Here is a 24,480-nt window from a genome sequence, read left to right as displayed (position 1 = left end):
AGGATGGCTGCCCCAATGCCTCTCATCTCTGTGCCTAGTGCAGCAGCGACTTCTGGCCAGAACCTGCCATAGCCAGGCCATAGCCTGAAGGAACCCAGTTACCTAACCCATCATCTGCCACGTCCTTTGTGGAGAACAGCACCTGGCCCATGGAAGAATCTACCTTCTGAGAAGGTAAGTGGGGAAAAGGGTCTTCTTTTGATCATTATCTTCCCAGTAAGTAGGTGACATCTTTTAGGGCCTGAGTTTTATCAGTGCTTGATTTGTGTGCCAACATAAGTGGGATGGAGAAGGCTAAGGAATGGTTTCTGTTGCTAACATGGTTAAGACAGGCCCTCATGAGCTGCAGACCCAAGTTAGGGCTTAGAGCCCTAGACATGGCAAGGCCACTGACCCTCGAACTGGTCCCAAAGCAGTGATAAGAATAGGCGCCTCAGACCCCTGCCCAGGACCGCCAGCATTAGTGCATGAGACTCACAGGGGAGGGTCTGGATCCTAGAAATGGTGACACGTGGAATGGCAGAAGTGGCTGGCCCAACATTTCTAAGTAGCCTGTCTGTGTAATGAGACTTGTCCTTTTGGAGTCAGGAACTCCCTCTCTCATGCCTCATTTGGGGACCTGTCCTGAAAACGTACATTCACAGCCATAATCCAGACCCTTACCGGCAGACAGATGTACCACAAAACGGCCTCAGGCCTCCCCAAGCAGTCCTCGACCTGGGCTCACCTTCTAGAACCAATTCTCAGCACCCACTCTCCTGCCACTGGGGAAGCGGGGGCCACCCTCCACCATGTGAGGTGTTTCCGCTCCCTCAGGGCAGGAGCCCTGGGGACTCCGTCTATAACAAAAACCAGAGAGAGGGCAGAGAAATACACAGACCACAGTGACCTTCATGTGTGCAAAGTCCAGTTGTTAAAAACGATACAACATAAACTGAGAAAGGCGGCCATGGCCTCCATGGGGCAGTGCCAAGGCAGAGCCCCATACTCTCAGACCTGGGGAGAAAGGGGCCTGCACTCCAGCAGGTTGAAGGCTGGCAGGCAGGGAGCTGGGGTCTCATGTATAGGCCCCCATGGTAAAGAACAGAGAGCACGTGGGGCTCATGGTGGGCTGCAAGGAGCCTGATCAAGATGGGGCTGTGGCCTCGGCCCCCTCCTCTGAGTCCCACACCTCTGACTGCAGGTAATCAGCAAAGAGAGCCTTGGCCCGGCGAAGGACGCGCCCCAGGTGGTGTTTTCGCACAAGGCGGTCAAAGTGCATGGCCAGCTCGTTGTAATCTAGCCCGTTGCGCATGATGTGGTCGCGGTGCTCCAGCAGGATGGCGAGGCAGAGGAAGAGCATAAATGGGTTCCCTCGGCCAAATTCCTGGGGTGGGGGCAAGCCCAGTGGGGGTGGGGGTGGCAGGGACTTTCCAGGTTCTTGTGGGGAGCCCAACTCTGGCATCAAGGGGGATCCCGCAGCCACATCACCAGCGGGAGAGGCCTCTTGGGTGGATGGCGGAGATGAGGAGGATGGGGAATCAGGGCGGGAAGAGGAGGAGAGTGGGTCTGAGGAGTTCAACAAGGGCTCGGAGAGGGACTTGGAGCTGATGAGGGCAGCTGGGTGGGGCAGCTGGACCAGAGGGTCCCTCCTGGAGCCTGTGTTATCCCTGAGTTGCTGGAGGTCATCCAGACTGGCTTGTCTCAGGAGACGGCCCCCGCCACCAGGCCCCTGGCTGGTCGTGACCAAGTGGTCAACAGCATCTTCGAAAGCACTGCCCCCTCCCTCGGCAGGCCTCAGCATGTGCCTCTGTCTCACGGGCCGCCCCCTGTGGCCACTGAAGCCAGGGTCTGCCACTTGGCTGGGGGGTCCAACGAGCTCTACCTCATGTTCAGGAGGATCGGGGGGCAGCGAACTCCAGGTGACCTCGAGCATGCGGAGGGCATCGTCAAAGGCGAACTCGCGCTTGAGTTCAAGCAGCAGCCAGCGGTAGCAGAAGAACAGGTCGTCGGCACCGGCTTCTTGTAGGTACTGGTAGAAGTCAGGGTCGGCATGTCGTAGCAGCAGCTTGAGGTGGGCAAACTTGGTGGCCATGGCGCGGCCATCAGGATGGAAGTTCGCGGCCAGGCGCTTCATGATGCCACAAAAGCAGACGAAGGCATGGCCTTCGTGGTCCATGACGGCAAGGATGGGCGAGGCGAGGTCGCTCATGCCCTGGCAGTAGGACACCTGCGGGTGGGTGACGGCGTAGGTGGTGAGCAAGTCGTGCAGCGCCCGCAGGTGTGGGCCGTCCTCGGGCCCTGCATAGTAGGGGTGGGCCCGGTCCGTCCGCAGCACATCCTTGAGGACTGTGCTGCGGATGAATTCCAAGTCTTCAGGGCTCGCTCGTTGTGCCCACTCACTCTTGAGCTGTTCATACTCGCGACTCTTGCGTTTCATGTAGTCCATCCGCTCGCGGCCCGTCAGCCCATCTGGGTAGACGTTCAACAGGTACCGCCACACCACCTGGCCACGGACAAAAGGGAAAAGGCTGAGCTTCTACAAATGAGCCACCACATCCCAGTGGCTATCCGTTGCCACCCACCCTGCTGCCTTGGGGCCTTTGTCTTCCTTCGGAAAAGTCGGCCTTCCCACCTCTGCCTCCCAGCCCCTCCCAAAGGAGAGCTGGCTGTCCTGGAATGGCGCCACGCCATCCCGTGACAGCGTGGTCCACTGCCTGTGTCTCGTGAGCTAGTCATGGATTGCAGGAGTGACGGATCCGATGAGTGACCGAGGCGGCTCACCTTTCGCAGGGAGGGCTCCACACCACCGTGATAGATCCGCAGGCGCAACTCCTCAGGGCGGGAGAGCTGGCCCTCGTGGTTCAGGTATGTGTGAAACTCGGCATCGCTCAGGGGAGGCTTGAAGGGCTTGACATCTTCCCCATATGACCAGCTTAGCACCTGTTGGACCTTAGACAAGGTGCGGCCCACCTGTGAAAGAAGGAGGGAGAAAGGCCACCAGTCAGCTGGGCAGGCTACGGGCAGGTGCCGACAAGCATGCTCAGAATCGGGGGTGCCAGGTAGGCCTGCCCTCCCCCTGCAGTGGGCCACAGGGGTCCCTGAAGCCACCTGAGAGAGGATAGACTGCGTGAAGGGCAGGGCAGCTGTCGTCAGCGATGACCTTTTCTCAGCCAGTAGCACGTCAGAACCAATGACATCCTTGGGGCTGATTATGTCCCAGTCTTCCAGCAGAGGGCCTAGGCACACAGAATGACACGATTCAAGAACAGGGTGAGAGTCCCACACCTCAGAGCTGGGTTCCTCTCCTACCAAAGCCAGGCCACTCCCCACCCCCCCGCCGGGGCAATGAATGACTCCCGCCCTCTCTTCCCATGTCATCTAAATCAGGCAAAACATAAAACTGTGACTAATTCTTTTGTGGTAACTGTCCCACAAAATGGCTCGGCAGACTCTAAGCAGTACTTTAATGGTATAAAGTAATAGTTATTGAGCACTTACTATGTGCCAAGCACTGTGACAGGGGCTTCACTTTATACCAGGAAGTGTTCTGAGCCCTTTGCAAATACGGACTCATTTCGTATTCACATCCTTTCTATAAGTTGGGCACTATTTTTTATTTTATTTTATTTATTTATTTGACAGAGAGAGACAGCGGGAGAGGGAACACAAGCAGAGGGAGTGGGAGAGGGAGAAGCAGGTTTCCCGCGGAGCAGGGAGCCCGATGCGGGGCTCAATCCCAGGACCCTGGGATCATGATCTGAGCCGAGGGCAGACGCTTAACAACTGAGCCACCCAGGCATCCGGCACCATTACTACTACTACTACTACTATTATTATGATTATTATTTTTAGAGATTTTATTATTTATTTGACAGAGAGAGACACAGCGAGAGAGGGAACACAAGCAGGGGGAGAGGGAGAGGGAGAAGCAGGCTTCCCGCAGAGCAGGGAGCCCGATGCGGGGCTCAATCCCAGGACCCTGGGATCATGATCTGAGCCGAAGGCAGACGCTTAATGACTGAGCCACCCAGGCGCCCTATTATTATTACTACAAATATTTTTTATAAAGATTTTATTTATTTATTTGAGAGAGAATGAGATAAAGAGAGACCATGAGAGGGGGTAGGGTCAGAGGGAGAAGCAGACTTCCCACCGAGCAGGGAGCCCGATGCGGGACTCGATCCCGGGACTCCAGGATCATGACCTGAGTCAAAGGCAGTCGCTTAACCAACTGAGCCACCCAGGCGCCCTATTATAAATATTTTTATGTCTAAGTAATTGCCACACCCAACATGGGGCTTGAACTCACAACCCCAATATCAAGAGTCACATGCTCCGCTGACTGAGCCAGCCAGGCGCCCCCAGTTAGGCACTATTATTAACACCATTCTTTCTATGAGGAAATAGGCACAGTCAATATAAGATACTTGCCTGGGGCACCTGGATGGTTCGGTGGTTGAACGTCTGCCTTCGGCTCAGGTCATGGTCCCAGGGTCCTGGGATCGAGCCCCACGTCGGGTTCCCTGCTCAGTGGGAAGCCTGCTTCTCCCTCCCCCACTCCCCCTGCTTGTGTTCCCTCTCTCGCTGTGTCTCTCTCTGTCAAATAAATAAATAAAATCTTTAAAAAAAAAATGAGATAGTTGCCTGAGGCCTCACAGCTAAGTAAGTGAAAGAACTAAATTTGAAGCCCAGGCCCAAAGCTCGAGAGCCCAAACTCTTAATCTTATATTCACGCTAGTCTCCATCCCACAGTTGGTACAGATTACTGTATCATTCTCATTTTGTAGATGATGATAAAAAAGGTTGGGACAATTAACAATGAGCCAAGATTCTACAGCTGGGAAATGGGAGGGCTGGCTAGATCTGTACCTTGTTTACCTTACTCCAGAGCCCAGACATATTTTAAGGAGAGGTATTTGTGGAACAGCAATTTCGTGTATCTTTACACAGAGGAAATAGCGCTTTCCTGACTCTACGCAGTTTTGGCCCTAGGAGCATCAGCAGAAGTCTCTCCCTTCCTTCTCTCCCTCACTTGCCCTCACAGCCCTTCTTCTTGCCTCAACTGTGATGTGATGGCCGCAGTGGCAGTGGCCACATGCAGGGAAGTTCGAGAGACTTAAGAGATGTCAGCCCCGGCGCCACAGAGCTGCTAAGCTGACAACAGCAATGTCCAGTGGATTTCAAACTCTACTATATGAAACAAATCAGCTTTGATTTGTTTCAGCCATCATCATTTGCAGGCCAGTGCTGTCCCTAAGCAGCCTGTCCATAGAGTCCACTGTACGTTCTCCCACAGAGCTGAGTGGGGAGCAAACCCTAGGCCATATGTGGATGTCACTGCCTCTCCCTGGATGTCTCATAGAGCACTGAGAACCTACAGAGTCCAAAAGGAGAGCCAAAGATCCACTCTGGACATGACCTCCTCCTCTGCTCCTCTATCTGTTCATTTGCTTGAGCCAGAAACCTCAGAGACATCCTTGCCGCCTCCCACTCTCTCAACTCCCAGGGCCAAACTGTCGCTAAGCCCCATGGCTTCTGCATGCAAAACATACTTCAATTCCACCTCTTCTCTCATCTCTGCCTTGTCACCTGTCTGAGCCACCACATCTCTCACCTGAAACTGCCTCTTTGCTCCTCTCCACTCTCCCAACAGCTGCCAGAGTGGTACTTTGGAAAGAAAGTACATACTTTGGAAACAAAGTATGAAAACACTTAACAGGCAAAAGAAAGAAGGTCAAACTAATGGTCTGAAAGACCAAATAGAAGAACCCCTTCAAAAGGTGCAGAGCTAGAGCTTGATGATTTGAGTGAAAATGTAGAGAGTCCCGGAAGACAAGTCCAGGAGACTTAAGATGCAAGTAGTGCTGTTCCTCAACTCTGGAAGCAAGAAGACAGTGGCTTCCCACGCCCATGGAGCACTGTTAAGAAAGCCTTGAGACGCAAGCCCCCCCGCCCAGCCAAGACAGTACATATCTATCATGGCCAAAGAAAGACATTTTTGGTCATTGGAGTACATCCAATCCATGCACCTTGTTGGAGAACAAGAAGTTCTCTAAGCAAATGACTCCTGAATGACTACCAGGGCTCCAAGTGGGGAAAGGCAAAAGGGAGGGTAAATGGCAACAGGCCACAAGTTTTTAATATGTGTAGTTACACATGAAAGACAAAGGTACTGTGATTGGGAGTTTGTAGGATTCCTGAAACATAAGTGAACTACTATAAAGAAAATATGACAGCCTGGAATTTAAAAAGAAATTACTATCTAACCAAAACCCAGAAGTTAAAGGTTAGGGATCAGAGTAAAAATAAGAATTAAAAGTGTTCTAAAGCTTCCATTTCAAGGGCCTGGGAGGGTGGGAGAGACTGGAGGGAAAAAGATTTCACTGTCAATTGCTTAAGAAAACATAAATCCTGGTATGGGGTTTTTGTGAGAGACATATCTAAAACTAAGTGACAAAGAAAGGCTGAAAGCTGAAGAAACCTAAAGGTATTCCCCGCAAACATCAACAAACAGAAAGCAAGCACAGCCATGTGAATGTCAGAAAGACCACCGCTTGAGGCCAAAAGTATTACAGGAAAAGAAAGACATTCTATATTGATTAAAAAAAGACAGAACCCATTAATAGGACGGGCAAAGGATTTCTATAAGCACAAACTCATCCAGTGGCAAAGCCTGATCTGAACTGCCATAAGACTATATAAAGTCTTTATATAACCTACTAAGCGTGAATGCGTACACATTTCCCTGGAGAAGCATCCAAATGTCTCATTATGGGGTGCCGCCCAGGCCCTACTTGTGGTATTACATAATAGATGCTATGCGTACTACATTTTCCTAAAATTGTCAAACTTCCCAAACCCTAAATTAATACATAAATTCTGTGCAATGCCAATCAGAAATCTAATGGGGTTTTTCCTGGAACTGGATAAAAACTATCTTAACGATCATATGGAAGAATTTACATTTAAGAACAGTTAAGAAAAAAAAGAGCCAAGAAAAGAACAGTGGGAGGATGGCAATGCTTGCCTTATTAAAATTAACCACAAAACCACGGTGATAAAAATATGGTGTTAGCACAGCAATAGACAAATGGAGTCAACCGGTGGAATGTGGTAAACAGCCCAGAAATAAATCCCAAGTACACACGGGAACTCAGTCTATGATAAAAGTGTCATTTCAAATCAGTGTAAACATGGTGGTTCTTTAATAAATGATGCTGGCATAACTGTTTATCTGGCATTTTTTTAAAGAACCAGGTGTACTTAGCACAATGTTCACAGCGTAGAGATTTATATGTAAAAAAAGAAAATAATAAGCACATTAGAAGAAAACGTAGGAGAATATTTGTATAAGCTCGGGGATGGGGAAGATGTTCCAAAGTAAGGGAAGATACTCAGAAATCATAAAGGGAGAGATAGGTATTATGTATAAGACTGCATACAAATTATAGTTTTCAGTAGGACAAAAAAAAGACACTGTAAGCAAAGTCATAAAACAAATGATAAGCTGGGAAAAAATGTTTGCAGTACATATGACAGAGAGAGGATTCATATCCCAGCTGCACACAGTGGTTGAAGATCTAGGCTGGGTGATCTTCCATCTGTAGAGATGGCAGAAACGGGCTTCTTCCCAGAAAGAGGGACTGGCCGTCCACGTTGTCACAACATGCCTGTTGCTTTCACAGTCATGAACATGATCACAAGAACATCATTAATAATATTTATAATGACAGCCACATCTATTGGATACTTACAAACATAGAGTCTGAGACCATTTATGTTAAACACATACCATTTGTGTATATATACAAATACAAATATACTTAGGTTTATGTGTGGATAAATATGTGTGCGTGTACGAATAAGTAAAGGAACTGCAAAATTACACATCAAGCTAATCAAAGTGGTTCCTGTAGGGCAAAAGAGTAGGGGATCAAGATTAGGCACAGTGCAGGGTGCCTGGGTGGCTCAGTCAGTGAAGCAGCTGCCTTGGGCTCAGGTCATGATCCCAGGGTCCTGGGATTGAGCCCCGCATCAGGCTCTCTGCTCAGCAGGGAGGCTGCTTCTCCCTCTCCCTCTGCCCCTCTCCCCGGGCTCCTGCTTGCTCGCTCTCTCTCTCTCTCTCCCTCTCAAATAAACAAATAAATTTAAAAAAAAAAAAGGTTAGGCACAGTGGTTCCAGGAGACTTCAGCATTATTTGAAATGTTTTCATTTTTCATAAGGAAAATTTATTTACTAGGTAACTAAAAAATTAATTTCTTTTAAAAAATGCAACTTAAATCAAATTCCCATTAGGATTTTAATGAACTGATAAGCTAATTCTATTAGATGAAAAGAACAGTAAGTGCACAAGAATATTTAAGAAAAAAAAAATTTTTTTTAAAAGATTTTATTTATTTATTTGAGAGAGAGAATGAGAGAGAGCACATGAGAAGGGGAAGGGTCAGAGGGAGAAGCAGACCCCCTGCTGAGCAGGGAGCCCGATGCGGGACTCGATCCCGGGACTCCAGGATCATGACCTGAGCCGAAGGCAGTTGCCCAACCAACTGAGCCACCCAGGCGCCCAAGAAAAATTTTTAAAAAGGAAAACAGGGGCGCCTGGGTGGCTCAGTCGGTTAAGCGGCTACCTTCTGCTCAGGTCATGATCCTGGGGTCCTGGGATCGAGCCCCATATCGGGTTCCCTGCTCAGCGGGAAGCCTGCTTCTCCCTCTCCCACTCCCCCTGCTTGTGTTCCCTCTCTCACTGTCTCTCTGTCAAATAAATAAAATCTTTAAAAAAATAAAAATAAAAATAAAAAGGAAAACATTAGGGGCGCCTGGGTGGCTCAGTTGGTTAAGCGACTGCCTTTGGCTCAGGTCATGATCCCAGGGTCGTGGGATCGAGCCCCGCATCGGGCTCCCTGCTCAGCAGGGAGCTTGCTTCTCCCTCTCCCACTCCCCCTGCTTATGTTCCCTCTCTCGCTGTCTCTCTCTCTCTCTCTGTCAGTTAAATAAATAAAATAAAATCTTTAAAAAAAAAAAAGGAAAACATTAAAACCTATCATAAAGCTATGTGATTGAAACAACATGAACTGGTCTGGCTTTAACAAAGAGATCAACTGTAAGAAGACCAGCAATTCAGACAAATGGCAAAGACAGGTAGCCAGAGACAGGAACTTCTGCCAGAGTAGCCCTGTGTGCTTAGCTCAGTCACTTAACTAATTCCCCAAGCCTTGGTTTCCTCACCTGCAAAATAGACACAGTAGCACTGTTTCAGTAAAGAAATCAGATCTGCACAGCTAATAAACATGAAGAAAACCCCAACTGCATAGGAACTGAGGGGAACGCAGGGACGCATGGGTGGCTCAGTCGGTTAAGCGTCTGCCTTTGGCTCAGGTCACAATCCTGGGGTCCTGGGATCGAGTCCTGCATCGGGCTCTCTGCTCAGCGGGCAGCCTGCTTCTCCCTCTCCCTCTCCCGCTCCCCCTGCTTGTGCTCTCTCTTTCTCTCCATCAAATAAATAAATAAAATCTTTTTAAAAAATTAAATAAATAAAAAGAACTGAGAGGAATGCAAATAAAGCAGAGAGACGGACCCTTCTCAATTTGGCAAAAAGACATTTAAATGCTATTTTTTTTAGAGAATCAACTTTCCAGTTATTGATAAGTCCATTCTTTTCCTACTGTTGTCTCATTTACCACATTCCTGCATTTGGTAAACAAACCTGTTTCTGTCTTTTGCCCATCTCTGTCACTATCTTTTTCCCTGACTCCAGTTTTTCTCTCCCTCTCTCCCCCTCTTGCTCTTTTTCTCAAGGCTGCCAATCTTAACAAGCCCACAATTTCATAGAATCAAATGGTTAAAAGCAAGGAATCTGGAGCCACCATCTGGGTTCAAATCCTGCTCTTGCACTTACTGTCTGTGTGACATGCACAAGTCCTGTTCCCCTCTCTGAGCCTCGGTTTCCTCAACTATAACATAGGGATGACCATCATGCCTACCCTGTAAGGTTGTTTTGACAATCCAATGAATAAATATTACGTGTGTAGAATGGTCCTAAGTGTTCAACACATGTCAGCTATTTATATGTTACTAAGACGTCCATAAAAGACCTCAGTCATCCCAAATGAGCATATGAATTCCCTGAGGCTGGGAACCATGTCTTCCACTCTACAACGTTTTATTTTATTATTTATTTTTTAATATTTTATTATTTAAAAAATTTTTATTGTTATGTTAATCACCATACATTACATCATTAGTTTTTGATGTAGTGTTCCATGATTCATTATTTGTGCTTAACACCCAGTGCTCCATGCAGAATGTGCCCTCTATTTTATTATTTTTTAAAAAGATTTATTTATTTATTTTAGAGAGAGAGAGACAGAGACAGAGTGGAGGGAGGGGCAGAGGGAGAGAATCTTCCAGCAGACTCCCCACTGAGCATGGAGTCTGACGTGGGGCTTGATCCCATGACCCATGAGACTATCACCTGAGCCAAAACCAAGAGTTGGACGCTCAACTGACTGAGCCACCCAGGCGCCCCCAAATTTTATTTGTTTGTCTGAGAGAGAATGAGAGGGAGAGAGAGCATGAGCAGGGGAAGGGGCAGAGGGAGAGGGAGAGGGAGAAGCAGACTCCTTGCTAAGCACAGAGCCCAAGGCAGGGCTCGATCCCAGGATCCTGGGATCATGACCTGAGCTGAAGGCAGATGCTTAACCAACTGAGCCACCCAGGCACCCCAATAAAAATTTGGAGGAGCCTGGGTGGCTCAGTTGGTTGAGCATCTGCCTTCAGCTCAGGTTGTGATCTTGGGGTCCTGGGATTGAGCCCCACTTCGGGCTCTCTGCTTAGCGTGGAGCCTGTTTCTCCCTTTCCCTCTCCCTCTGCCCCTTCCCCTGCTCATGCTCTCTCTCTCTCTGTCAAATAAAGAAATAAATTTCAAATCTACAATAAAGTTAAAAAGATGAATTCATTGAATACCCATACATCCTTCATCTAGCTCCCCTAACTATTCACATTTTTTGCCACACTTGCTTCATCTTGCTCTGTGTGGATACATATTGTTTTTTTTTTTTTAAAGATCTATTTACTTATTTCAGAGAGAGAGCAAATGGGTGGAGGGACAGAGGGAGAGAGAATGCTTGAGCAGACTCCCCACAGATCGTGGAGCCCGACGTGAGGCTGGATCCCAGGACCCTGAGATCATGACCTGAGCTGAAATCAAGAGCTGGCTGCTTAACTGAGTTAGCCACCCAAGTGCCCCAATACATATTATTTTTTTGCTGAATTATTTGCAGACATCATGACACTTTACCCCTTAATACTTAACTGTATTTTTCCCAAGAACAAGGACATCTTCCTTCAATAACCATGATACCATTACCATACCCAGGACATTTAACACTGATACAATATCATCATCTAATGTATGGTTTGTAATCAAATTTTTGGGCCCATGTCTTAATTTATCTGTGTGCTCCCAGGGACCAACACAAATAAGTGTCAGGGAACAAATATGAGAAGAGAGGAAGTGGCTGAGAGATCAAGGGAACAGTGAGTGAGTGAGCAAGAGTCCAAACAAATATGAGTGCAGGATGCATGAATGAATGAATGAATACAACCATCGTTATTATAATCAGCATTATATAGTTAGGTGTTATTATAATGGAAACATACAATACTACATTTCCATTGTTATGCTGCATTATATAATTATAACTTATATTACTAGATTATATAATAATAAATATAATATAAGTTATTGTTAGAACTAATATTTTTTAAATATTTTTATTTTGGGGGGGTGAGGCGGGGGGGGGGAGAGAGAGAGAGAATCTCAAGCAGACTCTGCACTCAGCGCAGAGCCCAACACAGGGCTCAATCTCATGATCCTGAGATCATAACCTGAGCCGAAACCAAGAGTTGGATGCTCAACTGACTGAGCCACCCAGGCGCCCCTAGAGCTAATATTTTTTGAGCATTCACTATGCAGCCATGCATTGTTCCAGGCATTTTACATGAATTTCCCTGTTTAATCCTCATGATGGCCCTAAGATACCATTATTTCTACTTTACAGGTAAAGAAATCGAGGCCCAGTGGCCAAGGCAGGATGTGGACCTAGGATACCTTCTTCCTTTCAAGCCCACTGTGAAGGAGTGTATTGTAATGGGGGGAGTCATCCCATGGGGAAAGGGTGGGGCCCGGAGCCAGGTACTCACTGTCCTCAGTGGGCCGAATGTCTACCCGCAGCTGCAGGTAAGGTTTGGAGGCTGTGGTGAAGGCTGTGCTGAGGTCCCAGTCAGACAGGAGTGAGAGGTAAGTTTCCTGCCCCAGCCGATCCCGGCCCAGGTAGCTGATGCCAAAGTTCTTCTTCCTGGACAGAGGAGGTGTGGCAGCTCTCACGTGCCCCCAGAGCCCTGGAGGCCTCAGGGACAGTTTCCACAAAAAGCCAGGGAAGGCAGAGATGATGTTGAACAACTCTCTGCTATGTGTTGGGTACTGTGCCAAGGATTTCGGGCTGCCTGAGGTCAGATGGTTTACCTCTACTTTGTTACACAAACACAGAAACGGATACACACCTGCTTGTATCTAGAGGGCACACTGAAAACTTAAAATGTTGATCCCTTCTAGGGAGGGTGACAGGTAGTTGAGGGATAGAAGTGGGAAGAAAGCAGCCTTCCTACTGCATAAAAATAAAGCAAGCTGTGTGTTTGTTATTTTTCACAACAAAAAATATTTATGCAAAAAAGTCAAATAACAACTAAGAATTTGTTCTTCAGATACACTTGAGCAATTGTGTGATGAAGTATGTTGTGTAACTACTGTAACCAGGGAAACGTCCTAAGTAGACATCACTTGTGTACTCTTTGATTTTGTTACTATGTGCATGTATTCCTCCAAAATAACAACCACAACAAAATAACCATCACACCTGTCCCCAAGAGACACCACTTTTCATCCATCAGGTCAGCAAATTTTCCAATGTTTTCTAGTAACCAGTGTTTCTGAGGGAAACAGGCATTTTATATGCTGCTGGGAGATTGTAAATTGGCAAAAACCTGTCTGGAGAGCATTTTGGAAACATCCATTGAAATTTTAAAAAGCATACACCCTTTAACCCAGCAATACCACTGCTAGGAATTTATCCTATGACTAGATTTCCCCAAATATCCCAGGATATGCAAATGTGGCAGTTCACTGTGGGATTATTTGTAATAATGAAACAAACAAAAACAAAAAAGCCAAACAACCACTGTTGAGGTAGGTGGCCCCATGGTTGGTCCCCCAGCATCCCATAACTCACCCATTCAAATCAAACGCTCGGATGAGGATGTGCTGTAATACATCGAGTGAGGTGATCTGGGGGTCGACGGCAAAAGAGCGGAACTCAGGTGACAAAAAGCTCTCACACTTCTGGGGAGAGAAGACACAGGGTGGGCCATCAGGTGCCACATCACCACACTGAAGCGGAGTGAGGGATAGGAGGCAAGGTCAGGTAAGTTGTGGGCAGGGGCACATGGAGGTGGGTGTTCTGGGTCATGGTTTTTGCTCTGAGTGAGGGGTAAGACTTGGAGGGTTCTGTGCAGAGGAGGGATGTGATCTGACTTAGCATTTAACAGGATCTTTCTGGCTGCTCTTAGAAGAACAGACTATGGGGGCAAGGGAGAAAACAGCAGTCCAGTGAGGAGGAGGCTATTGTAATGGTCCAAGCACCCAATCCTTCTTTGTTCCCCCAACGATGGTTGTCAGGATCACCATGTCCAGTCTGGCCCCCGTTAAATCAATACTCCATGCTGCATCAATTTAGCACATCTATCTACAATACTACCCTGCTTAAATCTCTTCAAAGGCAACCCCAGCATCCCCAGAAGGTGGGCCTATAGGACGCTGGCCAGCCTCTCTTCAGTCAGCTTTTTTGAACTTTACACTCTGGTACCACCAAACTGCTGGAAGTTACTTTGAACACATCCTGGCTCCAGGACTTTGCTTGTGCTGATCCCCCTGTTTGGAAAGTCCTTCCCACTTTCTTCCAACTGGCTCACCCACAGCTCGGCCATCATCTCTTTTCTGAATTCCCAAACCTCGACCTTAGAGCTTCCTGTATTACCCTGAGGTAATCTGTTTACCTCTTTCCAGAATCTACCTTCTCACCAACACCAGTGCCACCACTCTAGTCTCAGCGACCATGACCACTTGCTGGAGCTATGGCAACAGCTTTCTTAGAATACATAACAAAGGCCCTTCACAATCTGCCCCTCTTTCGCCTCATTGTTTTACCCCCTACCCACTCCTGCCCTTGCTCTCTCGCTTCAGCAATGTGGGAACCTAAGGTAACATGCCAAACTCATCCCCACCTCCTAGCCTTTGCCCTTGGTGTTCTCTCTGCTTCCACTCTTCCTCCAAAACGCACAGGGCTGACTCCTTTTGTATTTGGGTCTCTGCTCCTTCAATACCTCTCTAGGGACTTCCCGCTACAACCTTGGCTAAAGTAACTCCCTAGTTCAGAAGCTTTTTCCTTATCTCCTTACAACATTCACCAGTGTCCAAAGCATCTCATTTATTTAGCTGTCTCCCCGACAAGCAGGTCAGCTCATCCTGGGTGAGACTGTAAATCTGCACACAAGTGCAGTCTCAATATACATGTTAATTGACTTCAGCACCTCCTTTTCAGACACCAACAGCCCCCCTCACTCCTTAACTATTTAAGGCCCCTCCTCCAGCCCTATGGCCCCTCCTCTCTACCAATAATCTCCACCTATCCATTCCTTAGGCCCCCTACCCTTCCATCTTCAGTCCCTACGTCCTCAGGCCCTGCCCAGCATTTCCAGGTCCAGCCTCCTCCCCCCCCCGCTCGTCCCCACCACTATCACTCTGCCCTCAAGCCTCGCCCCTCAGGTTAACACCCCAAATCTCGGGTCCCGCCCTCCAACCTGGGAGAGTCACCGCCTTCCCCTCCCCTGGGCACCCCAGGAGGGCAGGCCAACCAACTGTCAGCCTCACCTTGACTCGGACCCGTACCACCTCTCGCTCCTCCTCCTCAGCCGCCGCCGCCTGAGCTCCCCCACCAGGTGGGGGCGCTCCAGAGCCGGCCAAATCCGAGGATCCAGAGGCCGCCGCCATCCCGCCGCCACCCGCCTCAGGGCGACGGTTGACCGTTGCCCCCCACCTCTGTGAGCACTCCACAGTGCGGGCGCCCGCGGCCCCACCTTGCGCCCCGGCGCAGGCGCAGAGGGCGCTGTGCGACCCTGCCCCCCCACTGCCCCTCCCACCCAGCACAGGGTGGAGATGGCCTCTGCGCACGCGCTTAAGATGCTCTACCCAGGTGTCCCGCCCCCAAAAGCGGTGCATTGTGCCTCACTTCCACCAGTACGCAGGCGCCCACTGAGGTCCCACCTCCCCGAGCCTGCGGTTCGGTTGTCTGGGCAGCATAATTCCCGATTCACCTACGTATTACAATGACGACCTACTCAGGCGAGAGAAGTGGGCGGGGAAAAGAAGCTGCTGTGCGATGACGTCAGGCCCCACATCCCGCCCCGAGTTGCCTCGTGCCTCTGCTTAACAGATGATGTCATCTATTTCAAAAGCCTGTGGCCCTTGCTTCAAATGAGTCTGCTGAATGGAAAATAATCCTTTTCCAGAATCTCTTAAAAATAGTTTCCACTTTGTGAAAATTCATAGAGCTGCACATTTATGACTTTTGCAGTTTCTGTCTGCATATTTCTTTTTTTTTTAAAGATTGTATTTATTTGCGAGAGAGAGAGTGCATAAGCCAGGGGAAGGGGCAGAGGAAGAGGGAGAAGCGGACTCCCCACTGAGCAGAGAGCCCTACCGTGGGGCTTGATCCCAGGACCCCGGCATCATGACCTGAACTGAAGGCAGATGCTTAACTGACTGAACCACCCAGGCGCCCCTGCATGATATATTTCAATAAATAACTTACTAAAAAAAAGCTATTTTTAGGCTCTCTGGAGGTCCTAGCTTTTTTTTTTTAAAGATTTTATTTATTTGAGAGAGACACAGCGAGAGAGGGAACACAAGCAGGGGGAGTGGGAGAGGGAGAAGCAGGCCTCCTGCTGAGCAGGGAGCCCAATGTGGGGCTCGAACCCAGGACCCTGGAGCCGAAGGCAGACGACCAGCGACTGAGCCACCCAGGTGCCCCAGGTCCTAGCTTTTTAAGTTTGCCTTCATTTTACTTAATCCTCGCAACACGTTGAGGTCAGTTCTGTTATTAAACAGTGTATGTTGGGCGCCTGGGTGGCTCAGTCGTTAGGCGTCTGCCTTCGGCTCGGGTCGTGGTCCCGGGGTCCTAGGATCGAGTCCCACATCGGGCTCCCTGCTCCACGGGAGGCCTGCTTCTCCCTCTCCCATTAGCCCTGCTTGTGTTCCCTCTCTCGCTGTGTCTTTCTCTGTCAAATAAATAAATCTTAAAAAAAAAAAAATTTAAACAGTGTATGTCTACTGAATATCAGCTGAATGATTGAACATCTTATAGATTCCTCAAATCACAAAATACATGAAGGCATTCTCACTTCATTGCATACCCATCTGGTCTGGACAAAATACAGACTGCCCTTACAAGTGTAATTTCTAACAAAGGAGTCCTGTAAGATGACTGGACTTGAGTTATTGTTGCAGTGTTGTATGAATGCTACTCTTAACTTTTTAGAGAAGTCTGCAATTCTATTCTGGTATCTTTTTAAAAAAGATTTTATTTATTTGAAAGAGAGAGATTGATAGAGCACGAGCTGGGGTGGAGGGGCAGGAGAGGGAGAAGCAGACTCCCTGCTGAACAGGAAGCCCAACACGGGGTTTGATCCCAGGACCCCAGGATCACGATCCCAGCAGACACTTAATCAACTGAGCCACCCAGGTGCCCCTATTCTGGTATCTTTTTAAATAATTTGTTTCCTTGGTATTAATATTAGATAGATGTCAATTTTTTAGAAGGTATAAATAATGGGGAATTTTTTTTTTGAAAGCCAGAGAAGGGTTTTTGGCACATTTCTTCGGACCCATGTGCTTGAGTAAACACTTCTTATGGCTCTGCTGGATTTTCTGAAGGAAATTAGAAATTTGGGGCGCCTGGGTGGCTCAGTTGGTTAAGCGACTGCCTTCGGCTCAGGTCATGATCCTGGAGTCCCGGGATCGAGTCCCGCATCCGGCTCCCTGCTCAGCAGGGGGTCTGCTTCTCCCTCTGACCCTCTTCCCTCTCGTGCTGTCTGTCTCTCATTCTCTCTCTCTCAAATAAATAAATAAAATCTTAAAAAAAAAAAAAGAAAGAAATTTGAGAGTCTGCTTCTCATTACAATTAACATAGGGTGGGATGAACAAAAGACTAGCCTGGAGTTCAATAGTGATGGCCCTGGAGCCCAGGTTTTAAATGGGGGTATAATGTGGTCAGATGCCTGTCTTGGTTGTGGAGAGGGCCTTGGATGGAAAGACTGCTTATTGGAAGCAAGGAAACAAAAAAGGAGGTCCTTATCATAGTCCTGGGGAGAACTTTCTCTTTCATTTATTTATTCTTCCATTCAACAAATACAAAGTGTATACCAGGTGGTCTACATATATTAATTCATTTAATCTGCATAAAAATCCAATGAGGTAGGTACTCTAATTAGAATTTTACATATGAGAGCACTGAAGGTCAGGGAGAAACATGCTCAAGGTCAAGGGGATAGTAAGTGGCACAGAGAGTAGGTGCAATGGACAGAAGGTGGCTGTGCCTGGCGTTGGCTTTAACAGTGAGGCATTTCTCAAAAGCTATACTGGAGGCTTGAGCAGAACCAGGATTTGAATTGAAGTCCTGCTCTGTACAGGTCACCAGGAGCCAGTCTACAGGTATCTGCAGTTTTTTTTCATTCTTTGTCATCTCCTCAAAATTCCTCAAGTACCCATTTGTTTTATGACTCAAGGTCTGTGAGGTTAATGACAGAGAGACTAAGGGAGGAGCGACGGGGGTGGGTCTATAGGGTGAGAGGTATCTGTGGGGTGAATGATGAGAATCTGTGGATACATGATAGGTAGGTGGTCTGCAGGATAGGATGCGGGGTGAGTGATGGAAGATCTGTGGGGTAATTGGGGACCTGAGGGGTATGAGGTGACAAATTCTGCAAGGTGAGTTTAGAGGGGTTTGTAGGGTAAGTAATGACAGCCTATAGGGTAAATAATAGGGGATTTGTGGGGAGACTGAGAGGGTCTGTGTTATACACGATGAGGGGGGTCTATGGGGTGAGTCATGGGGTTGTAGGGTGTATGACTAGAGGCCTGTTGGGGTAAGTTATGGGGTATGTGAAGTGAGTGATGGGTCTTGTGTGAGTTTTCTGGGGTCTCTGGGGTGAGTGATGGGGATCTTTAGGGTACTGATGGGTGTCTGTGGGGTAAGTGATGGTGGGGTCTTTGGAGTAATGGGGGAGTCTGAGGTGAGTGAGGAAAGATCTATGGAGTTATTGATGGGGTGTCTGTGGGGCACCTGATCAGGAGACACGAGTTCTCAGCCTGTCCATATTACAAAAAATGAGAAAGTGTGTTCTGGAGAGAACACTGAGGGTGTGAGATAATGGGCATCTCGTGGATCTAATTAGTCATCACGGGACTCTGTGGGGTCCCGTGAGGTTATAGATTGGAGGTCTAAGTGATGATAATGGGGGGGGGGGTCTATGGCTGAGAGAACAGTGGTCTGTGAAATGAGTGAGTGAGGGAGGGGTTTGTGGGGTCAGTCATAGGGCATCTCTGGGGTTAGTAATTAAAGATCTCTCAGTGTTAGGGTCAAGATCTTTTATTTCCTGATTTTAAAAACTGCCGCCATTATGGCCCTTCTAGTTTCTTCTGTACCTTTGTCCCAGTGGCTCCTGGCCGTAGCTCCACACAGCTCCTTTTTTGTCCCTGCCTCTGGCCCTTCTGGTGCTTACCCATTAACCCGAGTTTGACAGATCAATTTGCTTTGTCCCCCCAACCTATGGGACTGAACTCTTCTTCCTGGTGGAGGGTTCCTCATCGTCCAGTGTTCAAGCCCAGCCTACTACTTATTAGTTCAGCTTGCTCTTGGATATTGTGGTTTTGGTGTCCAGCATGCTCTGGGCATGAGTGAGCTGCTTTACAGAATCGAGCACGAGGATTCCAGGCAGCACCAGCCACAGGCCATTCATGAAGACAAAGTAAAACCAGAAGTAGAGTGGGTGGCCCAGCTCCCCATGCTGGAATCCGTCCCGGTGCTCTGTTAGAAAATAGAGCACATCCCCATAGATTTGACCTGTGGGAGGCAGAAGGGGAAGGGGAAACCCAGTCAGGAGGAAAAGGTATTCCAAGGCATTTTCTAAGTCATCATTCAAGGTCTCAGAGCTCAGGATTCCCAAATTTAGAGAGCTAAGAATTCTGAAATCATATAGCTGAAAATCTGAGGAATTAGAAAAGTGAGAATTCCAGAAATCAGAAGCTGAGAATTTCTCAACTCAGGAGAGTTCCCATCTCCAGAATTTAAGGAAGCTCAAAATCCTTTAATTCAAGACAGCGCATGATTCCAGAACTAAAGAAAGCTAGCAATGTAAGAACACAAGAGGACTGAATGCCAGATGAAGGGAGCTCAGAATCCTAACCCTGGAGGATCCAGGGGCTTCCCGCCACCTCATATAACCTTCACAGGAGACGCTGTGATGAAGGAGGAGGAGGGGGAAATGAACCTTTCCCACTTGAGAACACAGACCGAGAGGGTCATGGCTGTTCCAGAACCTCAGGAGGATGTCATTCAGCCTGACTCAGCCCTGGATGGGCACAACTGAGCGATGCTCCCTGCAGAGATACCCTGTGTCTGTGGATCCCCCATCAACCCCTCCAGCACCCAGTGTGGGCCCTCTCCTCACCCACAGAGACCACGAGCTGTAAGACAAAGCGGAGGGGCTGCTGGCGGAGAAAGGCGATTACCACCCATAGGCTGAGTGGTCCCCAAAGGCAAGCTGTGATGGTCTCCATGCATATTGTGAAGTTGTCACTCCTGTGGGGGGAGAAAGGGTTGGGGAACACTGGCATCACTGTGCTCTACCCACAGGGCACCCCATGAGTACTCCCCGACTCACCCCCCACCCCAATCAATGGAGGTCTCCCTTGATGGAGGCAAATACTTACAGGATGTATCGGCTGTCTCCTTTGGCATACTCTTTCCCTGAAGAAGGTAAGAGACATACATGAAGAATAAAGGCAAGAAAAGGAACTTGGATGTGCAAGAGTTGAGGGCCCATGTAAGGTGGGCTTCATAACCTCTCCATGCCTCAGTTTCCTCATCTGAGAAGTGGGGTAGCTGTCTGGATTCTAGAGTGAACATATGTATACAAGATAATGTGTGCGGACCTGACATAGAACAATAAGTAATGCTGTGAATGTCTGGTATTCAGTAAATGTGGAATAAAAGAAGGCAAGTGTAGGTGATGGGGTGAGTGAAGTAGCCAATGAGTGAGTGAGTGTGCGAGTGTGCGAGCGTGAGAGAGAGAGAGAGAGAGAGAGAGAGCGCACAAGCGAGCAAGCAAGCACAAAGGTGAACAGATGAGTGAGTGAAAAATGAGCAGAGAATTAATAAGAAAAAGACCACTCAATATAAAAACAGACAGGAGACAAGAATAGGTTCTTCATAAAAGAGGATTAAAAAAATTTTTTTAAATAAAATAAAGAGGATTCCAAAATGGTCAATCAACATATGAAACATGCTCAAACTTTAATGAGTTATTAAGAAAAAGCAAATTAAAACCGTAATGAGATATCACTTGCATCCACTACGACTAAAACTGAAGAAACACCTGACCATACCAAGTGTTGGTGAGGATGTGGAAGAACTAGAACTCCCATATACTGCTGGTGGGAAAATAAAATGGTGCAGCCATTTTTAAAAACCGTTTGGCAGTTTTTCATAAAGTTAAACACACACCTACCATTCTTCTCTTCCATATTTACCCAAGAGAAATGAAAGCAGATCTCCACACAGACTTGTGTTAGATCAAAGTTTTATATAAGAATAGTAAGCATCTGCCTTCGGCTCAGGTCATGATCTCAGGGTCCTGGGATGGAGTCCCACGTCGGGCTCCCTGCTCAGTGAAGAGTCTGCTTCTCCCTCTCCCTCTGCCCTTCCCCCCTGCTCGTGTGCACGTGCTCTCTCTCAAATAAATAAAATCTTTGAAAAAAAAAAAAAGAATAGCAGAAAAATAATTTATTCATGAGGCCAAAAAGGAATATTATTTATAATAGCAAAAGATTGGGGGTGCCTGGGTGGCTCAGTCGGTTGAGCATCTGCCTTTGGCTCAGGTCATGATCCCAGGGGCCTGGGATCGAGCCCCGCGTTGGGCTCCCTGCTCAGCGGGGAGTCTGCTTCTCCCTCTCGCTCTGCTTGTTCTCTCTCAAATAAATAAATAAAATCTTGAAGAAAAAAAAAAGATTGGAGGGAAATACCCCAAAATACTGGACAAGTCAAATAATTCTGTAACATCCATGCTTTGAAAGCTTTTTTTTTTTTTTATGATTTTTTTTTTAAAGATTTTATTTATTTATTTATTTGAGAGAGAGAGAGAGAGAGAGAAACAGCATGAGAGGGGATAGGGTCAGAGGGAGAAGCAGGCTCCCTGCTGAGCCGGGAGCCCGATGTGGGACTCGATCCCAGGACTCCGGGATCATGACCTGAGCCGAAGGCAGTCGCTTAACCAACTGAGCCACCCAGGCGCCCGCTTTGAAAGCTTTTTATGAACTGATGAGGAGTGACCGCGTTGAAAAAAAGCAAAGTTCAGAGGTGTATATACCATATTACTATTTGTTTGCATAGAAGGGGAAAAAAAAAACAATGATGATGATGACGATAAACAATTAAGGCATCTACTATCTGCCAACACTGTTCTTAAAGTCTTTTTTTTTTTTTTTAAGATTTATTTGAGAGAGAGAGAGTGTGTGTGCATGAGCAGGAGGGGCAGAGGGAGAGGGAGAGGGAATCTCAAGTGGACTCCAGGCTGAGCTCAGAGCCTGACACAGGGCTCGATCTCATGACCTGAGCTGAAACCAAGAGCCAGATGCTTAATGGACTGTGCCATGCAGGCTCCCCTGCCAACACTGTTGTAAGTGACTTACAGATATTTGGGTATTACCGTTATCCCTCTTTTACAAATAGTAAATTGAGGCTTATCCGTGTAATTTTGTGTAAATAAATCCTGGAAAAAAACCATACACAATTATTAACATTGGTTAATAACTACAGAAACTTGGTAAACAGAAGGTAGATTTTCACTGCACACCTCTTTAAATGGTTTGGTTTTTTTGGACCCATATGAATATATATCCAACAAAAAAAGTTGAATACGTTTTTAAAATAAATTAACGTTAGAGTTGGTGGGTGAAATAAACATCTAAGCCAATCCCTACCCAGAAAATTCCCTCCCACAGCACATCAAAGAACCCAGGACTCACAGAGTTGGGACAAGAAAGCTTGGTCTCCAAGAAGGTCTTCGTGGTAGAGGCTGAACCAGCCCTCAATCACCATGTGAATGAACCCACATATGGCAAACCAGCACAGGGACAGTCGCCGCCAAGTCCCCAGGGGGACGACCGCAGCACGACCTGACAACAGCCACGTGGTCACAACCAAGACCCCAGAGACAGAGAAGAGGCCAGCCAGGAGATGCCAAGTGGGGCAGTCATTAGGCACAAAGTTGTCCAGCCTCAGGTGTCGAGGCCAGTATGGGTGCAAGGGGTTGGCGTTGGTGGTCATGTCTTTGTAGGCTGATGGCTGTGTGTGGATAAGTAGAAAGGAGAGAAAAAAAAAAAGAGAGAGAGAGAAACCTGAGCAAATAGAACGCACAGAACGAGATCATAAAATCAAATCCAAATAATTTATTATCACAAGACATGTAAATGGACTCAAATAATCAGTTAATAGACTGGATTAAAAGTAATCTAATTATATGCTGTTTTGAAATCATGACTATAAGGTTGTTTAAGTCCTCCAAGAGTCCTATGATGTGGAAGACACAGGAACCAGGCCAGGTTCTAGCCTTCATTGGTCACAGTCTGGTGGGCAGACACAAGAACCAGACTAGGTCCCAGCTCTCACTGATCATGCCCGGATAGGGGACACACATGGGCCTGGCGTGGTCCCCACCCTCAGGGGTCACAGTCGGCTGGGGGAGACACAGCGACCAGGCTGGGTTCCACTGCAGGGGTCAGGGTCTAGCATCTTTCAACAGAAAGCTATTCCCTCCCCCATAGTCCTGGAAACTGCAGGACAGGAGAGAGAAAACTAATCAGAACTACAACCCTCAGGTTCAGTGTGTGGAAAGCCAGACCCTTCCTGAAATCGTGCATAAGGCCACCGACCTGCGAGAGAAAGAGGAAAGCGGAAGGCAGGGGTCTTGGGCGCAGTTCTAAACAGGAAAACGAGGGTCAAATTCAGAGACCACCAATTAGAACCAGAAGCCTCTGGGCCAGCTGCCCAATGAGAAGGCAGATCCTCTGTCGTCCGGACAACCGCGCGGTAGCAGGGGGTCTCGCGCAGGCGCGTGGGGGGGGGGGGCGGTGGGAGTGTGTGTGTCTGCGTGGGACGGGGCGGCGCGGGGGCGAGGAGAGGAAAGGTCGAGCGCCGGCGTCGAGGGCCGGCTGTTTAGCAGCTGAGAGCTAGGGGACGGAGTGGCAGGCTGGGCGGAGGACACTCACCCAGCAGCGTGGTCCTGGCGGCCTCGCTCGCAGGCTCCGGGCTCTCTCTAGGCTAGCGCGCTGGCTGCGTAAACTCCTTCGTTCCGATTTATCCCCTCACAGGTTCCTCACCTTACGGAGCTGGCCAATGGAGGGGCTGGGAAGGCGGCCAGTGCAGCTCCTAACCAATAGGAGCTCTCCCTGTGCCGCCGGCCCCGCCCCCATGCGTGGTGCCATTTTCGCTGTTGGTTGAGACCCAGTCAGGAGTTGCGCGAAGGCTGGGACCCGCCAAGGTTGGTGGGCGTTTTGGGGCTGAACCCCGTCAGCAGTGAGTCCGGGCTTCAGTTTCCCTATCCCATTGTCAATCAGTCGTATCGGAAAATTGGGTGTTTATCTTCCATCTGCTGTTGAGTCAGCATTGTTCTGTGTTCGCTCACCTTTGCCCTCGTTTTTTAGGCAGAGCAGTCAATGAGTCTCTCGCACTCTCAATACTAATGCCCGAGCCGGCAAGGAAACTTAATATGACAGGCAGATCACATCTTGTACACTGTGCCTCTGCCCTCTCCCTGGGCGCTCAACTCCTCAGCGGGCATCTCCACCTCTCCCGACTTAAAGTCAGAAGAACTAGTCAAAACCCAGGCTCCTCAGCCTTGCTGGCCAATTGGCATGGAGACCCTTAGTCTCCCTGTGCCAACTCTAAAGGGCCAACCCGAACTCCGTAACTCTAAGGCAGCGGGCACCCCAGACTGCGCAGTCAAAACCCAGACCTATCCCAGACCTTCCTATCCAGTTAGAACCCACAATCTGTCTTGTTTTCCCCCTCCCTGTCCTAGTCAGAATAACCAATCAGAAAACCAATCAG

The 24,480-nt window shown here is 48.2% G+C and overlaps 2 protein-coding genes across 2 annotated transcripts; both read right to left on the bottom strand.

The window, feature by feature from the left end:
- Nucleotides 1–890: 890 nt before the first annotated feature.
- Nucleotides 891–15,877, bottom strand: TBC1D25 (TBC1 domain family member 25). Its single transcript, XM_045877278.2, has 6 exons — nt 14,967–15,877; nt 13,270–13,379; nt 12,185–12,339; nt 3,091–3,218; nt 2,764–2,952; nt 891–2,485 (listed from the first exon to the last, which is right to left on the bottom strand). The coding sequence occupies exons 1-6, from the start codon at nt 15,312–15,314 to the stop codon at nt 1,127–1,129; spliced, it is 2,289 nt and encodes a 762-aa protein (XP_045733234.2). The 5' UTR covers nt 15,315–15,877; the 3' UTR covers nt 891–1,126.
- A 2,848-nt stretch (nt 15,878–18,725) lies between these two features.
- Nucleotides 18,726–23,797, bottom strand: EBP (EBP cholestenol delta-isomerase). Its single transcript, XM_045877263.3, has 5 exons — nt 23,640–23,797; nt 22,398–22,716; nt 20,085–20,121; nt 19,823–19,953; nt 18,726–19,215 (listed from the first exon to the last, which is right to left on the bottom strand). Exons 2-5 carry the CDS (start codon nt 22,696–22,698, stop codon nt 18,992–18,994), a joined length of 693 nt encoding a protein of 230 aa, XP_045733219.1. The 5' UTR covers nt 22,699–22,716; nt 23,640–23,797; the 3' UTR covers nt 18,726–18,991.
- Nucleotides 23,798–24,480: the final 683 nt, after the last annotated feature.

Source organism: Mirounga angustirostris, unplaced genomic scaffold (genome assembly GCF_029215605.1).
Source record: "Mirounga angustirostris isolate CCGP_5_RB_7025 unplaced genomic scaffold, mMirAng1.0.hap1 SCAF_11, whole genome shotgun sequence".
Taxonomy (NCBI): Eukaryota; Metazoa; Chordata; class Mammalia; order Carnivora; family Phocidae; genus Mirounga; species Mirounga angustirostris.
The sequence above is the reverse complement of the archived record's forward strand: the minus strand, read 5'-3'. Positions and strand labels throughout refer to the sequence as shown.